The sequence below is a fragment of the Microtus oregoni genome, unplaced genomic scaffold (assembly GCF_018167655.1).
Source record: "Microtus oregoni isolate MIOR12 unplaced genomic scaffold, Mior012 000101F_ref0000407, whole genome shotgun sequence".
In the NCBI taxonomy this organism is placed as follows: domain Eukaryota; kingdom Metazoa; phylum Chordata; class Mammalia; order Rodentia; family Cricetidae; genus Microtus; species Microtus oregoni.
In genome coordinates this window covers 3,330,380-3,355,000 of record NW_024544715.1, presented here as the reverse complement: position 1 = coordinate 3,355,000, position 24,621 = coordinate 3,330,380, and the positions used below count along the sequence as shown (strand labels likewise).

The following is a 24,621-nucleotide window of genomic DNA, read 5'->3' as shown; positions in this document are numbered from 1 at the left end:
TGGTTTTGGAGCCTGTCCTGGCACTAGCTCTTGTAAACCAGGCTGGTCTCGAACTCACAGAGATCTGCCTGCCTCTGCCTCCCAAGTGCTGGGATTAAAGGCGTGCACCACCACCGCCCGGCCAAGCACTTCTTAAAAAACAAAAATTTAAATTAGAAATAGCATCACTATGTCTAAAATGAAGGATAATGTGTTTAAATTGTATTTTTGGTCAAGATAAAGATTCTGAGAAACGGATCACCATCTACTCTAGAAATGAAGGCTCTCTTTTTATGCCCAAACAAACCTGCGCTTGGTTTTTCTTTCTTGGGAGACAATTGGTATTCAATCACTAATCCACCAAGAAGACAAACCAAGGCTTTTGGATGATTAAAGACGTGAGGGTTACAGCAAACAACTGGAGTCGGGGTGCAGTGTGATAGTCTTTGCCGGTCTCACCTCGCATTTCTGCCGTGCCAGGGCATTTCAGCATAGTAATGCAACGGCCTGGGACGTCGGAGGCAGAGAAATAATGTCAAAAGCAATTCTTCACATTCGGATCCCACCACATCATGTGCAAATAGTGAACTTAAACAGGGAAATGCAATTTGCTCCTTCCAAAGTATCCATTTTTATCTCTTATGAAGAGATGAAGCCACATCCATTTCTAACGCCTCAAGGTAAAGAGGATGGCATGAATCATAAGTGCAGAGAATGTCTGAAGGATTTAGAAGCAATCTTTTCATAATATATCTTTGGGTGAGGAAGTGGAGTTATGAGTTACTCAAAATTCATAAAGATTATTAAGTTTCTATCCTCATAGAAGAGGCGCCACCACTGTATCTCTGCATTACACTGTCAGTGCTCCAGCCCCAACTACCCAGAGTCTGGTTTCGGTCCTAGACGTTCATCTATTATATGGCATTAGCGCTTTGCAGAATAAAATAAAGGTTCCATTGCCTTCCAAACCAAACAACAACAACACCAAAACAAATTGCTTCCACGGGAACCAGCCTACAGCTGCTGGTACTGGATTCCCGCTCCACGCCCTATCAGCATTCCTTCATGTAAGTGATTGTAGCAGGTAAGTAAGTTCCCATTTCAGCACCTTGCCTGGAGATTATCAGCTTGTGTGTTTGTGCCTGCTGGGCTATTTGAATGATTACCCTAGCCCCCAAAGCCCTCAGCAAGGACTGGTTTTGGACCCAAGGCAGTGACCCTTCACAGTGAGGAGGCCTCCTGAACCACAGTCAGCTCTCCTGCCTGATGAATTTCCACCCACCAGCTCATCTCAACGCAGCCTATGGGCTTCATGGCTTTCCTCCTTTCTCTTCACTTAAGTCTATGGGAAGTTATGAAACATATTTTTCTAGTCCTCCCAGGAGCAAGGCCAGTTCACAATTTGACCTCTGAAACACAGCAGACAGCCTGATAGAGCTGAGCCTCCGTGCTCCCTGCCTGGCCTGTACAAACCATAACACGGAGCATGGAGCAATGTGACTTATGGGAAATGACAGGCGATGGATCAGTAGGGGGAAAATAATGGGATTTAATCACGTGAAAGTATTGCAGGCACAGAGTTCCCTTGCAGCAAGCTGTCCAGCACAGGTGAGAGCAGGCGTGGAGGAAGCTAACAACCTCAGGTCACTAGTGGTACTCTTTTAATCAGATCAGGTGCCAGTATGCTGGCAACGCCCAGAGACTCTGCTGCCCTTCAAGTCTGTGTCTCTTCCAAATAATTTTAAGCAAACACATGAAAACATGTATAAATTCCAGAGATGTCTTCCGTGTGTGAGAAGCCATCCAGGGGACAGTCAGGCTCATGTGGAAGACTGTCACGGACTAATTAAGGACACTGCTGTTCAAAGAGGAAGGCTGACCCCACAGTCTTATTTACACACTTTCCAGCCAGAGGGCTGTGAAGGGGGCCCCAATGGGGCGTTTCTATCTGAAACCCAAGGGCACCCCCCCCCCACCCAGTGACAGGAGAGGAGACACAAGCGCTTCAATTATCCTGGTATGGAAACACATGCCAGCCCTCTTACGTTTGCCATCAGGAGGCACAGCTACCGCTCATCGACTGAATCTTATTCCTTCTTGCGCTCTCCTATGCATTCATTAAGAAGGCCATTCAGAGGCAAAAACAATGAGCTCTTTAGACAGAAGGCAGCAATTCAAAAACTGCAAAACTTCAGCTTTCAAAAATAGCCCGAGTGACCTCTTGCCGTACTCTGACCACTCCACAGCAAGCAGGAGGCAACCCCTGTGATGAGCCGATTCTGGCAAAGTTTCTCTTCACAGATGATGCACAGCTTAAGCTATAATGAGTTTTTGGGTTACAAATGCTGAACACATTAATATTCCTTGATGATAATTATCACAGTATAAGCACCTTTCCCAATGTGAGTAGCATAAAGCAACTGAAGCAGCATTTTTACTACATTTGAAACAAGCTGGAAAATGGGATTTTCTACTCTTGTAACCCGAGGTCAACATACATCAAGCACTGCATATTAAACACACCTATATATAAAGCCCGTCTAGTCATCTTTACTGTTTGTTTCGTGTATACATAAAGTCATCTCCTTTATCCAGTATTTCTAATGGAAGCCTTCATTCAGGCATCTATGTGATATACATAATCACAAAACAACATGGATTTCCTCTCCATCATCAGAATTCTTATGTTTCTGCTTACTGAGATCAGAGGGCATGCCCTACAGATGATACGTGTATCTGTGCAGTCTGAATGAATTCTGTGGCCACTGGCTGCATATAAAACAGGAGGGAAACTAGGGCTGAACACATAGGCTCTGAGACAAACCCAGTCTCCAAAGCGGAGCCAACCCTGGCTTTCCTTTCCAGCTTCAAAGCTGAGGATGCAGCAGAGCTGAAGGGTCTGTAGGAATGCTAAGCTACTGCTCCAAGAGGGCAGAGTGACCTCAGCATCACTGAAAACTCCTACAAACTAATGTGCACTCCAAATTAAAAGGGCAATTAATATTTAGGTAATAACCATCAAATATTACCTGAAGATGCCCTACAGCACACTGTATTTGTGTACAGGAGTAATAACACACCCAAAACAGTTGCTGGAAAGGCTGGTTCTGTGTACTCTCCACAGTGTGACTGGCTAATCCAGACTGAATGGATTATCAATTGATTTTCTCTCACTTTTCCTGCTTTTGTTCCCCTTATCAAATGAAAAAAAAAAAGAGAGAAAGGAAAAAAGCACAGACACTCCCCATAGGGCTCAGCTGATGTTTGGGAGGCTTACAATAATCAGAAGAGAGCGCTCTCCTTTTTGGTAGGCGATGGTTCCATTTTCACACTCACTGTCAATCTCCACAGCACTCGTGATTTACCGTGACAAAAATGAGAGTCAGTCTCAACTCTTAATCCGGGCACCATGAACGGATTTATGTTCTGTGGTGTAGATCTGTTGAACTCACTGGTATCATGTTAGAGTACACTTTATTTAGAAAATACACCACGCTACAACTGCTTTGAGTTCTCGAATATTGTTTTTACTTATGTGCTGCAAAAAAATACCTTAAAATCCCATTTAAAAAGATGCTAAGGTTCTTTAACAGTGCTCTTGGCTTGTTAGATCTACGCTGTGAGAGACACAGAAGCATGGCACACAGAGCCTCCCTCCCCTTCTGAACTTGATGCTGGCGCTTGTTTTGAACACCCTGCAAGCCCATTCATCAAGAGAATTGACGCATTTTTAAAAGTCCTCATTTACTAGCAGATAAATGTGCTTAGAAAATCTTTTTTAGTGCAGAAAGGACTGAAAACCTATTCGGTTTTTACTGTAAAAATTTTGCTTTGTTGTGGTTAGAAAAAAAAAGGCATTTAAAAGGCCCTTTAAAAACAATGTGTAAGGGTTAATGTTTTTGAGTATAAGGAAGTAGGCTATAGCTTTAATTCATCAGAATATAAACATATCAAAACAAAACAACAAATTACCGTGTCCATCAAATCTGGAAATAATATCTGAAATCCAAGTCACATAATTAGATTGCCCATCCAGAATGTTGATTTTGACTGTGAAATTTTTAATTAAAAGTTTTAATTAAAATGATCTCACAAGTAAAAAAAAAAACACATCACACAGTGAAATTAAACAGACACAGTGTCTATAGATTTCAGTGTTGACTATGACATGGTTGGAGGGTGACTTCATTTGCAGCTACAGTGAATGACTGTTCCAACAAGTTAAGCTTATTTTTGCTAACCTGTTACAATATTTCTAGCTAAAATTATGCCTTGAAAAATTAACATTTACTCTTTGACAGTGGCTAGAAAAGTAGGGTTCCCCCCTACCACACACACACACACACACACACACACACACACACACAAAAGATAGCTCTCTTCTTAAAAACATATGCTATAATGTGGTTTAAAGAACAGCCCTTCTCCTAGAGAGCTGTGGAGGAGCACGCGGAGTCAACACCCTGACAATATCTGTTCTCTAGTCCTCAGTGGAGACACTCGGTTTGGAAAATGGCTTGTGGTGACTTACTAAATTCAAGCCATTTCAATTAGTATTACTGCACATTAAAAATTAATTGCATTACTGAGTGGATTAAGGTTTAAATTTCAATTCTACGCTATGTGCCCTAGAAATGACAGCTAAAAATCAATGCTCCTAGGCCCACAGTCGGAAGTGTGTATGGTCGGATAGCATGGGACTGGCGTCATGGCCATGCAGTTTGAACAGACTTGATGGTTCAATTGAAGGTGTGTCAGCTCTCTGTCTCGATTTGTGGCTTGAATGCTGCAGACTCAGAGGAGGAAAACAGCTGCACTAAGATGTATCAGCCACACGAAGAGTTGGGAAAACCAGTCACAGACACCATGTTTCTGACACTAAAAAGGGATTATCAGAGACCCAAAATTCCTACCTAACTATACAGAGTCCAAACCTGAAGAGTCCTTCATAGTGCTCTTCAGGTAGCACACAAGACCCCTGACTTCAACACGAGTTGGCTTCCTATTAGTTTGTAGAACACAGGTAGGGTCAGAAAATAAGGGAAATCAATTTATAGCATTTACTAGAAAGGGGGATATATACCAAAGATAGGCATGGCTCACAGCAAACCCGGTGCAGGAATAAATCAGGAATGTGCTTCAGTGCTGGGGTCTTAACTAGGGACAACACGGAACACTAATGAAATGGAAGTAAAATCATGTAGTAGAGAAAGGAGAAAGACAACAGAGAGGAGAGAAAAGCAAAGACACAAAGTTCAGCCACAAGGAGGCTGGGGTGATATTTTGTTTTGAGGGGTACTGTAACAATATTGATCAAGAAATATTGGTCTTGAACCAGTTATGTCATTGGATGACTTCTGTGAATTATTAAAGGATTTTGGCGGGGGGGGGGGGGCACATCAGGATGGTCACCGCCATCCACTCACTAGAGAGTAATGGCATCTGCATACGAGGGTAACCTGGGCCCTGTTTTCCTCACCACCCACTCTTGTAGGAAGCTGAAGGGAACGACAATACAACTGGACTCAATAGAGTCAATCACTATCCATAATGAACACAGAGCCACCTGGACTATCTGGCTCTGAAACTGAATGGTGATTGGTATGATCATCAGAGAAGAAAAGAGATGTCTGCCTTGCTCTTCAAGCTCCCCTGCCCGGTGCATCAGTGTCCAACAGCAAGTCAGGCGGTGAGGGAGTCAAGAAGATGGGATGTAATAACAACAATAAAAAGAATAATCTGGTACAAATGGACCCCAAGGTGTAGTAGGCTTCCCTCTGTGACAATCACCCTTCACTGCAATTTAGTGATGTGGCTTCATTACAATACCGCATACAAAGGGGCAACACACAGAGCCCCAGTGGTGCTACTCAGCAGCACCAGGCACAAGCCACCCCAGCAGCCACTGCTCCTGGGACAAAGTCAGATCACTCCAAAGTGAGTAGACTTGGAAAAAAAAAAAAAGCAAACAAAATAAAACACTGAATGGAGGTGTGGCCGGGATATAGCACGGTACTGGGTCTTAGAGAAAGAGAAGAAAAGATTAGCAGGGGAAGCATGTTTCCTTAGTGAAATATTACAGGGATAGCAAATTAGTCTGAATTAAACATCCATTGGAGGCATAACAACGTGCAGCTTAGTTAAAGGGGGAGGAGAAAGAGCACACAGCGCTTCCTGTTTGGAAAACATAAATAGGTTCACCGAGTCCTATTTTATCCTCCATGAAATGAAGAGAAACAATGGTTTGAGGTGAACAGCCTCACTGCGAATTCAAATCCATATTGTTTAAAAGTGAGAATGACTGCTTCTCTAATTCTTGCCTGCTGTAGCCGGAGGTCTGACTCCTCAGTCAGGGCTCACAGGAGGCTGAAGCGAGGTGTTGAGGGGAAGGAGGAAGATGCTCTTCAGCAAGGATCATTGAGTATGTCATTGGTTAATTCTTGCTCTATGCTCCTCATTAGCATGACTCTCAAGTTTCTGGTATCATATCCGAAATATTAAGACATAATAACGGCGAAGGTGCAGATAATTGGATATTAACCAGAACATACTTGACTGGGCAGGAGGTAGAGCCCTGCTTAAACTAATCCTGAAACATATTAATCACCAATTAATGAAAGGGTTTCAAATTCATTTTCTATTATAGAACACTTCCGAGTACCTAAGCTTTTTCTAACAAATGAATTGGAATAACAGGGTAGAAAGAGGAGATACAATACAGCCGTCTGGTGATGCCTTGAACTAATGCATTACAGTTTGTTGTCAGAGGGTCATGAAAACTGCAGTAAAAGCCCTGATTGCTCTTTACAGAGTCTGGAGCAACAAAGAGAGGGTGTACTCCAAAGTCCAGAGGCCCCGCAGAAATTCCAAATGTACATATCTCTTTCAGTAGCAGAGCTTTGGCTAAATATTTCATCAGAAGGCTGTCGTGCTATTATTTAAGTCTTCCAGTCCAGATAGGTCTGCAGTTTTCCAGATGAACCTCAGATGTACGCTCCAACCACCAAAACACTGGATAGGAGCTCAGAGAGCTGCACAAAGATGGGTAGCACACACAACAAACTGGGGCAGGAATAAAGAAGCAGCGTGCTAAGGTGCTGGGGCCAGGTCTAGAGAGGACAGGAGAGCCCCTCTGACATGTAAATAAAGCGACACAGAAGAGAGACAGAACAGACAGAGGTGCACAGACACAGTTCTGCTCCGGCCTCTGACCTACCTTGGTGACCTTTTCAGCTCTTTTCTAAAATTTCTAGGAACATTCAAGTTAGAGAAATAGCTAGAGAAATGCCTTTCGATACGCAGGGAATGCAAAGAGACCTAAGAGGTTATCTGCCTTTAGAGATTCTAATGTCTTTTCATTTTTAAACGTGGAGAAGGAACATTTGCCTCCGAGAGGAAACTGTGTGTGTTGCTGCCGAGCCGCTGTAGCGAGGCGCATGCCTGTTCCCGCCTTTGTAGGCTGAACTGGATGGAAGGAGCGAGAAAACTTAGCAGAGATTATTTTCTCCCAATTCTGTTGTTTGTTGACTTTAATGTTAATAACTCTTAAATAAGCACTCAGGGCAGAGGAACTGAGGCAGGCTGGCAAGTGGGCCCTTTTATCAACAATTTTGCCCCAGAAATACACAAACAGTCCAATGGCTCTTCATTAGCAAACAAATCAACAAGTGCTATTTTAATGCATGACTTTGTTCCTTCTCTGTGGGGACCTTAGTTGAGAGAGTGATGTACAGTACAGAGAAAGGAATCATCAGCCACAGTGTCCCTGGGCTCTCTCCATTGAGGACTTCGCAGCCTCTGCTTAAAGAGTGCATTTAATTGACTGATAGACAGTAGCTTCTTTGTTCGCAGAAGACAGCGAAGTAATGGCAGCTTGAAAATCGTAGCATCTACGGGGTCTCCTGAGACCAGTAACAGGGGGATATGTGTCAGGAATAAATAAATAATCTAATTATTAAGCCACTTCCTGTCAAGTTAACTCCAATTTGTTGGCTTTTGAAGGCAACAAAACGAGGCATTTTTCCTCATTATGCTTCTCTTTTTATACCAGTGGTAATCACAGGCGGATTAAAGGGTGCCTGATTGGTTTTTTTGTCAAGGATCTGAGAAGCAGCCAACAGTACAGAAAAACAGAGTTGGGGTTAGAAGAAATTTCATGCTTGTCTCCTTTCCAGCTCCTGAACAGCCCACACGGCTGCCCCATACGGTGCAGCCAGCTGTACAGCAAATGTGTACCCCTCCAACTGAGGCCTACCGGGCCACAGGCGCCATCCTGAGAGCTGTGAGATACCTTGCAATCTTGGCAGGTAGCTACTGCTGTCATAGGCATAATTCTAAAGGTGACCTACGAAACCCCGTCAGCGCTCCAAATGCAACAATATGAGCAGCTGAAGTTCTATACCACTCTCCACACTGGCTCTCCCCTCCTTTGTTTACTGCGATTAGCAGCCCCGCAACTAAGAACGAACTTACAGAAATGGGTCGTCAGAGACCTTTTCTCTGGCTGGGTGAGACGGGCTCTGTGGAAATAGGTCAGCATGCATTTGTGCGGCATGCAGCATGCATGTGTGTAGGATCCATTGTGTGGGTGTGCTTGAATCCAACAGTGCGGAGGGACCTCTTTTTATTTATTACTGGTGAGTTTCCGTGCCCTCCGTTCAGAAATGTCCTGCAAGCTTCGTGTGGCATAGACGACAGAAGTCAAGGGCAAGGAAGAAATGAAACGCAGAAGCACAGCCACGTGACACTGCCCAGGCACTCTGTAGAACCCAGGAGGCCGGGCTGGCAGTCATGCTGCCCGAGAGCGAGGCTCTTCCATGGCCCTGTAAAGGGCATCATGTCCTAAGAGGTGACAGCAAACTCCATTGTGGGTCTGTCTTCAGGTTCAGGCAAACCCTCTTTCTAGAGCAAATTACACAAGGAATGTCTAGGAGGCTTTGTTTGGGGCTAGTAAGTCAGAACCTGCAGTAGCTGCTAAGGCGTTTTAGTCTTGTAAGTCTGCTAACATACATAAGGATAAACACCAGGATTTGTCCTCCAACAGCACCAAACAGGAGCCGTACACAAAGTCTGTCACCATGAATCTCTCGGACTGCAAAGAACTCGGGGCGCTCGGGAAGACGCTGCCTAATTCCAAAGACTACTTTTCTTTTCAACTGACCTTGCATTTAGGAAGGCAGCTGAAAGCCAAGGCTCGGTATGTTCCCACAGTCCTCCGCTCCTGGCAAACAGTGTAGCTATATTGTATTTATGCTAGTTGATGTCCTTTCTGAATACATCTTGAATTTTTGTTAAATTGTGCAGATAATTAAAGCCTCTTCATATTTACAGTCTGCTTCATTGGTATCGTGAATTCTGTTTTCACTTACTGTCTGCAAATCCCCTCTCTGAACAATTTCAACCTAAGCAATAACACTTCATTTTACATAAGTTTTATCTGATGTCCCCATACAGAGCAGCCAGCTGTACAGCAAATGTGTGGGTCTCAAACTGGGGCCTACCAGGCCACGGACTCCATCCTGAGATCTATACGGCACCTTGCTGTCACTGGCAAGCTCTCCCAGCTATCACTGTGGCCACGGCTCAACATTGCACACAACTTAAAATTATCTGATTATTAGAATTTGTGGCCCACACTCCATTTTATCCTTTATTTAATCTATCCCCCGATCACACATTGGTTTAAATGTTTTGGCTGGTTTACAGATCATGCAGCCATCTGCACAGTAGGTGTGACACCATTTTTTTTAGACAAAAGTTAACATTACAAACAAAGATAAAGTCATCTGAAATGCCTTGGTGTTTGTTATTCTGCCTAGCTCACTTGGACCAACTCTAAGAAATAAATAGAATTATCTGTGTAAATCGATGAACATCTATGAAAAACAACACCCAGCAGAACGCTGAGCTTGCTCCATTACCTACGTTAATATCCTGACAGCTGAGGAGAGATGACCTGGCCCACTCCTCATCTCTCCTGTACAGATGGCTATTAAAGAGAAAGTACCCCTTTTGTATGGCCCATGCAGAAACCCTTTATGGGCTTTTCAAATAAGCCAGCATTGCCCACATGAGGGTAGCTTTCTCTTGCCATTAAACTGCCCAGATTTCATCTTTTTTAATCCAGCTCTTGATGAAAGAAGCCAATATTTCCTCATATGCAACATCAAATGCTTGATTTCTTAATTCTCCGAACTTTTAAGTAACCAAATGAAGATTTTTTTTAATTCAATTATCTTTAGAGTCAATGTAAATCATGGCTCTAGAGAATACCAATGATTTTCCTTAAAATGGTATGGGCAGTCTCTCCCTCACATACGTGTATGTGTGCTCATGTGCACATGTGTGTGCACACAGACAGAAACACATTTATATTCCACATATATTCATACCTATAGACACTACGACGAATTCCTCTTTATTTATTGTTTTTACAGGTGCCAATGCAGACAGAGAGTTTAAAGTAAAGCATAGCTCTTTGACTTTCTAGAAGAGATCAAGATATATTTAATTATTTCCGTCAAAGTCAAGGAAAATCTGAAGCTAGTCTAGACCCCTGTGTTTTAGGTTTTGTCTCTTTTAAAGCAAGAGCTCTCAAGTTGAAATGCTTCAGAGATGGCACGGAACACTACACCAGACGTTAACGATTACTCGGAAAGCAGTCCATCCAGTGACAAAAAGAGAAGGAAGGAATGCCTTTTGTCACCTTGGGCATCAACAAAATTGCAAGACATATGAACGCCACTTGCTATAAGACCAGACTAAAATGCCACTGATTCCTCTAAACTGATTTATGCATTCTTTTTGTCATGGTATTAGCAAAACACAGCAGAAGCTCCATGACATCTAGGGCACATATATTCCTGCATGCATAACACATGCTCCATGCTGTATGGGGCACATATATTCCTGCACGCACAGCACATGCTCCATGCTGTATGGGGCACATACATTCCTACATGCACAGCGCATGCTCCATGCCATATGGGGCACATATATTCCTGAATACATAGCACAGTGTTGACTCTCTCCGTAATTTTAAAAATACTTATCCATAAGACACTGAGTATTAGAGACCTGGATAAAAAGTCAATATCTTTGCATTGCTCTTTTCAGACAAGCTATTATTTATGATGCCAAATTCCACTGTAGCTTTTCTAAGATTTAATTATTTTTTTCCTAAAATGCTAGCTAGCACTACTAACTATTACATCTGAATTTTTTTCAAATCGTTTCACAAAATGGGTATTATGACTCCTTACATGTAATTATTACAATACGATCTTATTATCAATGTGAAAATTTAAATGAAACAAAAGAAAATCTATTTATAGGTAGATCTTTCAAAGTAATTCATAGGAACATGATCTGTAGCTACTCCTTTCATAGTCTATCCACGAACTCTGAAGGGAGGGGTGGACATGGCCACAACTATGTCCTGACTACTTCTCTCCCAAGTTCACAGCGGCAGCAACCATTCCAAGGACAATGGCCCACCTCCCCTTCGGTCACTTCTTTGTCGAGCTGACTGGCCCTTCACGGTGACATGCTGCCAGTTGCCCATCACCAGCCACTCACAATTTGCTCACTGTGTTTCATGAGACAGTTGTTTGTAGCTGTTTGGAACACATTCATCCCTTTAGGGATTTATGTGCTCGTTGCAATGCCAACCTCCATAGTGAACGAAATTTCTTTCTAACTAAAATAGATAATTAGAGGCTGGTAATTATTGGTCAAGAATTATCAGAGTGAAAAAATTAAGCTCCTCATAAACAGCTCTTGGCAGTGGCCTCTCTTTACACCATCCCAGGCTTAGCAGCCCTTATTCCATGCACTTACCCATTCACTCCGCTATGGTTGAGCCTCGTAATTTTATATGAGCCCATCCCTTCATGGGGTTAAATACATTTAGATTTCCCGGGTCCGTCTCTTCGTTGTTAATATGTACCAAATAATAATAACCAGAAATTACACAGAGGAAAATAACAATAAATCTTTACTACTCGATAGGAAGAGAGGGTAGATATACATTAAAAGTCATGATGCATAATGGCTTCTTTTGGGATTCTAAATGTATGGTCAAAAATGAACAAAGACTATGTGAAAAGAACAAAGGAGGACAAAAATGTTCTCATTTACCACAGACATTAGCCTTCCCCCCAAGAAAGCTGTTAAAACATTTGGTAGTTCACTCCTTCCCCCAATCTCTCCCTCACTCTTTGAGAATGTGTATGTAAAAAAGAAAAAAAATCCCTAAGTAATTACTGGTCAGATATATATATGTATATTACATATATATGTATATTAGCAAAACCATGTTAAAATGTGGTAAACAGAAAAGATTTTACTTTTTTCTGACATTTCTATTAGCAAAACCATGTCAAAATGTGGTAAACAGAAAAGATTTTATTTTTTTCTGACATATCTATCTAATAGCAAAACCATGTCAAAATGTGGTAAACAGAAAAGATTTTATTTTTTCCTTAATAGGCATATGCCAAGTCCCTGCACATTTTATGAAATAATTACTCTGCAATTGAGATTATATGTCCACACCTAGCGACAAACAGCATGTAAGGATGCCTTTATGTATGTGGTGGAAATATCAATGATTTCCTTTGGCAAATGTCCATCATCAATAGCATGAAACTAGTACGCTCAGAAAGAGGACGATTGGACGTTGCCTAAAAAACCTATGCACTCCCCAGAAAGATGCAAAAGGCTTAGCTACAGGGGGACATTAAGTCACAGTTCACTGGGGGCATCTGCAGACCTCGTTTTCTCCCAGAAGACACGGTTCTTCCACCACACTGATTGTAAAATGAAATCTGCAGAAATACTAGCCATCCTCTTAGCCAAGTAAGAGGCTTTTCAGACAACCCCTAATCCCTCTTCCCCTACTAAATGTCTAGTTCAGATTATTTTTTTATTAGATAAAAAATACACACAGATACACAATCTAAAAATATCTAGCCTCAATGGAGGTATTTTAGCCAACAAAATAATGCTGCCTGCCTCATTTGAAAGACTAAGTATCACACTGGGATTTTAAAAGGGGCATCTCAGCCTTGCGACTTCCTCCTGTTTCACCTTCCCTCTCTGGATAGGAGAAAGGGGTTTAAGAACTTGGATGCCTGGTCAACAGACAGAGCAATTAAGTGGAGGCTATTCACTTTGTTTAGAGTGCAAGAGAATCACATATTATTTAAAATAGCCTGAATATTAAATAATCAGGCCCTTCGTGTAAGGGAAAGGGATTTGCTTCCCTGATAAAAGGTGAATTGTTAATGCTCAGATCCCAAGGGGAGGTGAGAGTCATATTAATCCACTATTAGAGAGGGGAAGACTTGGGAGAGCACTAACGATGCGAGGAACATAAGACAAATACGAAGAGAAGCAATTGAAAAAAAGAAAAAGATGAGGCAGGGCAGACTGACGGCACAGACAAAAAGACAGTGAAACTGGAGAGCCGAAAAGATCTCTTAGCGCTCCACGTTCAAGCCAGACCCCACCTGTGGAAAAGCCATTAACACTGTGGTTGAGATGCATCCTACGTGCTCATCTGCATAGTGGATGAATCAGAAACCCAGAAAGGAACTTTACACTGAAGGGGTCTGGACAGGAGCAGGATCCACTACATAGTCTGTAGCCAGAAGATCTGAAAGCCAAGGCTAAGGAAACTACCATGGGCAGAATCACCCATGACCACCAAGCAACACTGAAGAAACACGGGATGGGTAAATATAAACGGTTGTCATTTGGCAGGGAACACTTATTTTTTTCCTGTCCTTTTCTTTTAAGAAGAAAAAAAAAATGTAATTTTGGAGGTTCACACAGAGTACTTTTTTCAGGATTCTGAACAGGAGGCAATTTGCAAGGAACATTCTGAGAATCCCTTCCATGCTGTGATTATCTTCTGCAGGCTTATGATTTATAATACTATTCTGCCATGATAAAGGATATATTAATTTAATGCATAAAAATCACTAATAGCCTTCACACTCAAACATGGCAAATGAAGAGATCAAATGATCAATGCATAAACCGTGTCATGTATATGGTCCAGTTTCCAGTTAATATTTTAGTTTTTTTTAAAATCAATAACAATCATCTATAAAGTCTTATCATTTGAAAAAAGCTAAAGCTATTGAAAAACTATAAATCAACTTTCCAACATGTTTCTTAATTTATCTTCTCTAGTTTAGACAAAAACATTGCAAGTTCTGCTATGGTAATTTTCCTGTGCTGGGGTTAGAGTAACCCTAAAATCTACGTTCTTACATTCTTAAAGCACTGTTCCCTGGCTGTATGATACAAATTAGTCCCCCTAGAAACAAATTCTGTATCTAAAGAGTTGAATCTTCCTTCCTATCTTACAAAGTTTCTTATTAGCTCAATGTAAGGTTAACTGGACTTTAAAATATACCTATTTATGTATATGTAAAATATACTTATTTATGTATTTATAAATTATGAAATAAAAACACATGTTAGCCAGGCGGTCTAATCCCAGCACTCGGGAAGCAGAGACAGGCAGATCTCTGTGAGTTCGAGACCAGCCTGATCTACAAGAGCTAGTTCCAGGATAGGCTCCAGAGCTACAGAGAAACCCTGTCTCGGAAAAAAAAAAAAAAGAACAACTCATGCACTCATGTTATAAAAATACAAAGGAGTAACAAAAATAGTACAAAATAATAGCAATTGTCATTTTCTAGTAGCAAAAGATGTGCTTGATAAAGTTTAATTGTCTGATAAAATTCTTAGCATTGTTACTAAGTGCTCATCAAATTAAAAAACAGACACTAACCCCTGAGGAATTCATGGATAATGGGACAATATGAGTAGGTGAAAATATTGTTGTTTTAGTTCTAGCCTATCTAGTAAATGCAATACCCTAAAATCACTGGCCTGGAGTAGCTTCAGATATCTTTTCCCTAACCACTTTTATAAAGATCTATGGAAAATTTGGTGGGGAATTAAAAAATGATTACTGAATTTTTTACGTGATCTTTATGATCATGATTATTTCCAGGCTGTTGAAACCATACTTATAAAACTATTTTATGGCAATTTAAATTATTTATGTTTCCCCATCACAAAAACTCACCACTTTGGATTTTGATACAAAGATGCTTAAGCAACACACAGCAGTGCCATTATCATAATAACTTCTGAAATTAAAACCTGTCTAAAACTCTATGGAAAGCTAACATCCAGTTCATTAACCATTCCTGTTAGTTTTCAATAATGCAAAAATGATTAGAAGTTTAATTTGTTAATCACCTGTGCTTTGACTGGCAGAACATAGATAATCCTCTGCAGAAGTCTAAACTAGCCCTCACAGAAAATAAAACATGCTAATGCTTTACCAGGTCTAATAAGAGGAATAAAAAAAAAAATCAATCATTCCTAGGTAAGCCATTGATGGCAGAACAATTAATTCATCTTTAAAGCTTTTAATTACATAGGCGCTGATTGATGTACATGCATACCAGAAAAACAGATCAGTAATAAGGGGCAGAGACTCACTTACCAATCATGTGATTTGCCACATGAACCTGGATGTCCCACTCGTTGTAGAAAACCATCTGACACTTGATGCACTGGTACGTCTTCTTCTGAGAAAACAAGTATAAACAGGGTGACTTAGACACGCGTGTCTAACTGCTCCCACTCAAAACAAACTTAAGTCAAATATCTGACCACAGAGTGCTCTTTCCAAGATATTGGTTTTGTCTATGTGGCTGATTAAAATTCTGTGGATTTCTCACACAAATACCATGAGTTTCTTATCAAGACTCTTGAGAGTTGACAGCCATACCAAAGGTTGATCTATGTATAAGAAACAAAAACACCATATTATGAAATAATACCATAAAATAATATAAATGCTCTTAAGCTCAAAAACAGACACTAGTATTTTAAAATGTCTACAACAAAAGGCTCAATTTCAAAGATCAATGTCTTTGAGAATCAGATACAGTTTAATTCTGACCAAAGTCATGGCGGTAGTTTCTTCCACAAATGAGGAAGTGAAATGACTAGTAAGTTGAGGTTCATAGCATTTTAGATAGTGGAGCTAGGGATATGGCTTGACAGTTAAGATCACTTGCTGCTCTTTCAGTGGACCCAGGTTCAATTCCCATCACCCACATAAACAGTCACAACTGTCTGTCACTCTAGTTCCAAGGGATTGGCCACCTTCTGGCCTCTAGGGCACCTGTCACTAACATTGTGCACAGACATACATGCAGGCAAAATACTCACACACATATAATGAGTATCATTCTTTTAAAATGATTTTTTATCCAAAGTCTGAAAGGCAGGTAATGCTTTTGAGATTCTAATTCATTTAAATATGTACTTCTCTTCTTAGGAAGTTGTATCAGAATAAACATGACGGTCCAATGAAATAGATGGACAGAGTGTTTAAGATAATCTTTAGGGTATACACAAAACTGAGCCTCAGAGGAAGGAGAAAGGTGGGCCTGGTGCCATCGTGACACAGAAGTGGGAAGAGAAGGAAAATCTCTTCAGACTCAAATGAGGTGGTCTGATAAAGCAGATAGTGTGGGCTGGTCCTTATTATCAGTTTCAGAGCATGGGGGGGGGGGGGACTTGATAATTGAACGTTGGTTTGCTGTACAGAATACACCATCCTGTACATTTCTTTGCAATTAAAGACCATTTACAATTAAAGACCACATTGAAAAATTAAAACTACTATGATGAAACAAGAAACTATGAGATCTCTCAAATATGAAAAAATTATACCTGTAAAACTGCATACATGATGTGTGTTATAATCATTCCCATGAGATTAAACTTTCACATGCAGTCATACCACAGGTTTTACTGATGGTATTAATAGGAAATATGAATTATAAATTATAATTCATTTTGAAGAGTTCAAGTTGTTTACGGGATAAAAAAATAAAGTTAATCATAAAAATAGTATAATTTTACTTGGAATTAAAAAAGATAAATACTACAAATGTCAAATTTTCCTAATTGTTAAAATCTACGTAGTATTTTCTTCTCCAACAATGGGCATTATACCTTGCAAACCATGGGAACTCAGGCGTGTCTCTAATCCAGGTGTCTAAATTATCCAAAGGTCTATGCACATTAGAATACACTGGACTGAATGCACTGAATCTAACGCTACCCAGGGCATCAACACCCTGACAATCAAGAAGAAAGACTTACTGCATGGAGCTGTCCCCTAGATCCTCTGACGGTGACGTACAGAGCGACATGTGCTGTGTAAATAACAGCCATCCCGTTTGTAACAGTATTTCCCTTTAGAACTAGTTAGAAAATATTTCTTGCTCCCTGATGGCCTACATTATATATTGTTTATTAGCATACCTCAAACATCATTCCTGATATGTGACCTTGCTGAAAAACAACGAAACATAAACTTAATGGCTAGACTTTTCTCTTGTTATCACAGGAAAGCACAGACCATGTGGAAAACTGTCTCCAAGCAGGATGACTGATGGGCGTGTGGCTGGAATCTACTCGGGGCGCTCTTTTCTCCTCCTCCACTAATAAAGAATAAACCAGTTGAAAAGCCAAGGTAATAAAATGCCAGCACTTCTGACTATCTTCAGAATGAACTGGCGTATCTGAAGACCCCTCTAAGTTTCCTCTCACTGAAGAAAATTCTCTGGTCACTACTGATAATCTGCACAGCTAATTCTCTCCACCTTGCAGTGTCTAAAACGTTTTCTCCTGCTTTATATCGACATGGCCGTGTTCTTAGATATATACACTAAACCTACAGTTAGAGGGAAGTATAAAGCAAGGTACCATGCCTTAACTACTCCAGCTCCATCCATCTCAGCATACTCCCCAGGTTTCTCAAAACAAAGCCATGCTATTCAAATGGAGGTGTGCTAAAAAACAGTCCAGTGAAAACCATGGTGAAAATTCATTTTCACCTTGCAGCTTTTAGGATAGTAGATTTAAATGGCCTGTAACATTACAAGAGGTTCTTTTCACAATGTTTGAGAGCACTGCACACCTGCACACCACCCTCTAAGTAAGAGATCTAAACAGTGAGCCTGATCCTTGAAGAGCTCCACACAGCTGAGATTCCCAGGGACTCACCCTACTTCTAGGACCCATCCATTCTCCCCTGATTTCAACCACTGCTCCCAGCCTAGGCTGTGGCTATAAAGAGCAGGTCGAATCCCATGTCTAATAGACAGTTACATTAACCCCCTTTTCAGTCTGAGAATAGAGACCCTTCACAACAGACTCCTGAATGGCTTTCAAACATGATACTCTCCCCCCAGTCACTCTACCAAACAGAACCCCAAGTGAAGTCAGATGCCTGAGGGGTGACCTGATGCTGCACAGTGCCAGAGGACTGTCACCTCCCTTAGGACAACTGCTTCCATTTATATAAAAGACAACAACAAAAAAAGGCAAGGAAGATAATTCCTCTTAAAAGCAGGTGAAGTAGAAACAGAACTTCCATTGTTTGGGCCCCAGATTGGCCTTGATCAACGCTTAGGTTGTCAATTTACTTGAAATGCTAATTTAGTACCATTTTTAAAAGAGACTTTTTTTTTTTTCATTAGCCTTTTTAAATGTGCTGCTTGGGAGTGGGATTGTCATTTCCTGATTGTTCTCTTTTGTTTTCTGATACTGATAGATGTAATTATCAAGGATACAACTTTTTTCTAGCACCTCATTATTTTTGATTGATTTTGAGAACAATTTAAACGTGCCTCTTTGACATTTTTGTTTTCAGCTATACTCTGGTTAAGGTATTCAGAGACTTTCAGAAAAGAACATCTTGTAAGTAAAAAAAAATGATTAAAGATCTCTAATAACGTATAGTAGAAATTTTTTTTGATTAACTCTATTTTTCTCTACTTGATCTCTGCCCTGTTAGCTTTTAGACTACATTTATGTTACCAAATTAAAAAATTATGAATTTATAAAAGATTATTTTTTAGAGTTGTAGATTGCTTTGATTTTAATATAATAATTACATAAAAAAACCAGTGAGGCCATAGTCACCCTCAAAGACAGAAACCAATCTCAGTTGCCACCATGACTATTAGATACGTCTCTAAGTATGATTTCCCCTTTTGCAGATCGCCCTTCCTTTCTTTTTAATTGTTGTGAAACAGAATCTCCCTGGACATCTCAAGCTGGATTCAAACTTAACATTCTTCTCTTCAGCCTTCAAGCACTATGATTACAGATGTCTGCCGACACCTGGTGATGTAAATTTCTGTTTCTGACAACTGGCAATCAAAGGGTCAGAAACAATTGGCTTTTCCCCTTTCCAGGGGGGAATTTAGTTTGTGAGGTCTTGGTCATGAATGTTTAAGCAAGAAATCAAAACAAAGAAACAAGAAACAAGAAAAAAAAAAGGTAGACAGAAATGCTATAATGAGAAGCAGTCACCCTGCAGTGGTCTGGGTAAGCATTAGTAGCTGCTGGCTACTCAGGAGAGAAAGGGACCTCTGCGTCCCTGAAAGGATGATACCTGAAACAACCTTCAGAGCCAACAGCCTAGTTCTCAGCAAATACAAAGACAGAAGAATAAACATGGGCCTGAGGGCTGGGCAGGGAGGGGGAGGGGCGCAACACATCACCCACAATATACTCTTAGAGAACTGGGCTATTACCTTTAAAATATCCAGGTCACAGGAGGAGAAAGGTAACTATTCCCAGGTGGCCCAGAAAAATTTCTTCACTGAATGTAACATAAGAGGTCTGACTTGGCGGTGAAGTTCTGTGCCAATTAGGGAAGTGTGGTCACCATCTGGTAACTAGGTGTTATTAGGGGCTACTGGGTATCTGCCTAGGGTGGAGGATGGTAAGGTATGCAATGGGCAAGGCCCTTTACATCAGGAGAATCGCACGCACATATAGAGGTGAAGTGGTTTATTTGTATGATTTTTTACTCTGTTCCCTCCCAGTCACTTTAACATAGTTCTGGCAGGTAAAGCTGAAATCCCATTTTAGAAGCAGGCTCTCCTTCCTGTGGCGCACACTGGCTTTGACACTATCAGAGATGATGGGAAACAGGTCAGAATAAGGAAGGACTATTTCTGCTGCCTTGGTCTCAGGTCCCCAATGATCACAGACCCTTCTACAAGATTTACATTGTAGAACAGGTTCCAAACTCCCACAGTTCATTGCAGGAGTTATCTATTTTCTCTTAATATTCTGTCGTTTTAACACCTTATTTCAACTATGATCTTATTTCAGTACTAAAAGAACAGTTTCAATCTGAGATCTTATGAAAGCCTTCTCATTAAATTAATATAGTTATTAGGTCTTTGCAAACTTTGTCCAGAACCTTCTATGTGACCAACGCTGGAGCCTCTCTACCCTGCTCTCGTATATCAACTGCTGTTCTCTACCTGCTTTTAGAAATTGGTACGAACTCCTGAATTCTGACGCAGGGAATCCTGCCCTAACGCAAGCTACTGGTTTACAGGGCTGTCTGGTCAAGAGTCATCTCTAACAAAGCTTCAATTCAAGGGCCAGCTTCTGTTGCTAATTTTAGATATTCAAATACTCTTGGCTTTTTTGAGTTTTCCTGAGCTTAAATTTGCTTAAAATGCTGTCAGTCTTCTTAGTGGGAATTGCAATCTTTGTAAACTATCAAGCCTACTAAGAAATAGTTATCTTTGTAAACTATCAAACCGACACCTCATTTCCAACTTTGTCAGTCTGTCACTTTTGGTGCTCCCCCCCCCCCCCCCATTCATCCAAGTCTTGATTTGAAGCCCACTTGGAGTGAATGAGTCTTGCCATTACCTCTCTGATGTTATGCCAGTCTGCTGGACCTGAGCCTCACAGAGCGGCATTTCCTGTGTACCTGCCCTGCTGCAGGATAGAGGACACACAACACGCTCAATTTAAAATCAGAAACCTGCCTCTTTTCCCGCTCCTTTAACTCTCTAGCTGAAAAACTCATGTACTAAATAGTGATCAACAACGTAACTTTTTTTCCAATTTCTTGTCAAGAGAAGGAAATCGTCCTATTGATGCTTTATTTATTTGCTGATTGTTGATTTATTTACTTGTGCACATATGCCTGTCTGGAGTGCACGGGCCTGAACTCAGAGCCACATGGACACTAAGCCAGCACTCTGTCACTGAATTACCCCAGAGCTCCTCACCTTGGTCTAGTTTAAAAAGCAATGCTGAAAGTTAAGCATGGTGGCACACAGTACAATCTGAGGCCAGAGTTCAAATTCAGAGGCCAGAGTTCAAAGCCAGGGGCTGGAGGAAGGGCACAATGGTTAAGAACACTGGCTGCTCTTCCAGAGGACTCAGATTCAATTCTCAGCACCCACACAGTGACTCATCTGTAAACTCGGGTCCCTCAGGAATCTGATGCCCTCTTCTTTCCCCCAGGACAGCAGGCATGCATGTGGTACACACTCATATAGCTCAATAACACCTATACAAACAAAATAAATAAACAGGAATTTAAAACCATCCTGGATTATACAACAATGGTATTTTTAAAATTTTGAAAATAGATAAATGAATAAGTACCACATTGGCCTTGTCTTATAAGAAGGACTTAAAGTCCCACAGCCCTGCAGGCCCTTGCCTTTGGCCTCAATGTCAGACTCAGTTTCTGTGCCTCAAGGATGAAGGGTAGTTTTGCATTTGACTTTGTCTGCATGGCTTCCTGTGTTTCTGTTTCATCACCATTACTCCATGATTGAAGCTTCGGAGTGTAAAACTGCAGTTCCACTTCTTGTAGCCCTCAGCTTCCTTTATTTCACCAGTCTCAAGGAAGGAAAGGACAGTCTGAAATGCTGTTCGAATCCTGACAACGGGATGCTCTACAATGATGCTAAAACATACTCAGCCCAGTTATCTGCAGTCATCCTGGTTGGAAAGAAACTCTAGAATGTTCTTTCTGCAATCAGTCGCTATTTCGTGGCTTCACGGTTCAGCTGAGTGATGTCATCTAATGGCTGTGAACCTTAGCTAACTTCACTGTGAGCTGGAAAGAGTAAAGCTTACACCTTAGAGTTACACGTGAAATGAGAACTGTAGAGGCACACTTAGCAGTATGCCTACCGTGGAGCCAGCACCAGCAGTAACTGCCTCTGCTGTTCTTTATTATGGGGATGTAATGCGAGGGTACCCATGGGCACACGAGATCCCGACTGAAGGCCAGCTCTAAAGATGAACTTTAGAAGTGTATTAATATTTCTTTAAAGTCAAACACGCAAATGACCTCTAACAGTCCTAATCTCTAGTTTTAAAAGCTCAATAATTGATAGTATAAAGGACACCATCGTTAGCAACAGGGTGGAGAGAGACGGAAAGGATGAGGTTGAAGAAAATCTGTATAAAGATTCAAACCAGGCCAAGAAGACGGCTCCCTGGGTAAAGTGTTCACTATGCAAACGGGAAGACTGGAGTTCTGAATGACAGCATAGGGAGGAACAGCAGCTCTCATGTGACTCTAGAGCTTTGAAGGTGAAACAGGGCTTCCCTGGAACAAGGTCGCCAGCTAAAGTAACTGAAGTAGAGAGCTGTGGGTTCAATGAGTACCCTGCCTCAGTGGAGAGTGATTGAGGAAGACACTGTGTCAACCGCCAAACACACATGAACTCACATACATACATACCTGTATACATGTGTTCCCACACACATGTAAACACACACACACACTTAGGCATTAATTTACACAAAATCAGGTCAAATCAGCTAGGTGAAACAAAAAACCAAAAGTTTTTAATGTTTATAGCAATATATATTACCATTCTAAAACAAACATATTAGTTATAAATTATATATGGTCAGGAACCCTTTTACTGGGAAGTATTCCGCTCGCAAGCAAATGGAAATTATGTATAATATATACTCATGTAGGAGTATAAAGGGCCAATAGCTTTGTGCCAAAACTCAATAATTTAGACATATTAAGTTAGTCTCGTTTTCCACATAATAGTGGAATTAATATGAAAAGAAGTCATTCAACCCTGAGGGAAAAGTGGCTGAAATGTAACACAAGCTACTGGCGATGACAAGCTTGTCCACATAACCCAACGAAAAATGGAAGCATCGTTATTGTGTAATCTTGGAGACTGGCAAGTACTTTGTCTAACGCCTGGCACATGGCAAGCATTAACAACTGAGATCTCTGAATTCAGGGAATTATAATACACTTTGGGGAAGGAAACACACAAACAGTAATGTACTTCAAGGATTTTGCCCAAAGAACATGGCAAAACAACCCAGGACCAAGCAGCTTTGTTGGTACCGTGAGTAGAGCAAGCTTCAGTCAGGTGGGGACAGAACAACACAGCCAGGAGAAGTCAGAAAACAATGCCCTAGAGGTGACCCATGATCTGAAACAGAATAATTCTCTGGAGTCTAAATCTATTCCAAAGTGCCGATCGCACACCAGGCATGACGCTCACGGTCTTGTGGGGCATTTGCTAGACTGAGGAGAACAATCATTAAAAAAATAGGGTCAAAGATTGCTTCTGGCCAAGCAGCTAGACAGAAAACACGGCAGAAAGATAAAGCTTCCCCTAGTTAATAACAATCTGGACACAGGCTATTGTTTTAATTGTGTCTTCTTAAAGCATCATGGAAAAATGACTTATTTGAGCAGATTTATTTTTGACAGTGAGATCTAGATCCAAAAAGATTTTTTAAAAAATTTAAGCTACCACTAATTTCAAAACCAAACAATAAAAAAGTCAAACCAGTTTTTTATTTTTTAGTGGATTTTTAAAACACTAGGTAAAATGTACTAAAACACTTTATTTCCAAATACATTTTTGATAGTCAAAATTCAAGAAATAATTGAGTCTTCAAAAAAATCAACTCAAACAACCAAAATTTTATTTGAAAGATGGAGTCATACCTATTATACTCAGCGAATATTATGGAAAAATTATTCTGGAGATTATAAATTAAGAAATTTTGTAAAACTTAAAACTAATAAAAATAGGAAAGCAATATTTCAAATCAGTTCAAAATTAATTTTCAGAAATTTGCTTCAAACTTTGCATATTTACTTGAACTTGATGTTAGAAACTGGCTTTGCTTGTTAGGTTTCTTGCTCAGCTGAGTTACTGCCTCTTTGTCCTTGTTTCCCCAATGCATGTGTTGGTTTTCTTCTCAAAGGGGTCAGTACAAGCCCCGTCTTACCCAGGCTCCTACAGCACCTCAGGGGCTTACCTTTTCTGATCCCACTTAAAGGCAGAAGGATTCAATGAATCTTTGTCCCAGTGCCATGACCAATCTATGTGAATCCAACGTCTTACAGCATTGTGCTTAGGACAATAAGTTGATATGTTCTGTTATCACCTGAATGCTAGGCAGTCTAGTCAGTCACCCTACACTTACCATCTCCATTCAAAGGCATTTCCTTTCTCAGAATCCTTAGTCATCAGAGAAATGCAAATCAAAACAACTCTGAGATTCTGTCTCACTTCTGTAAGAATGGCCAAGTTGGCCAGTAGCCAGGCCGGAAGTATAGGTGGGACAAACAGGCAGGAAGTACAGTCGAACAGAAGAAGGAAGAGGAAAGTTCTTTTGGGAGTCATGACCCAGCCACAGAGCAAGCAAGATGTGACTGCCTCGCCACAAAAGGCGCCGAGCCACATGGCTAACATAGACAAG

General features: G+C 40.8%; 1 protein-coding gene across 1 annotated transcript in view; it reads right to left on the bottom strand.

The window, feature by feature from the left end:
- LOC121443169 (zinc finger protein 521) overlaps positions 1-24,621 on the bottom strand; it is a 289,056-nt gene that overhangs the window by 114,588 nt on the left and 149,847 nt on the right. Inside the window, exon 5 of the mRNA XM_041644846.1 lies at positions 15,512-15,596. Coding sequence (XP_041500780.1) covers positions 15,512-15,596 — 85 coding nt within the window. The remainder of the gene's footprint in view (positions 1-15,511; positions 15,597-24,621) is intronic.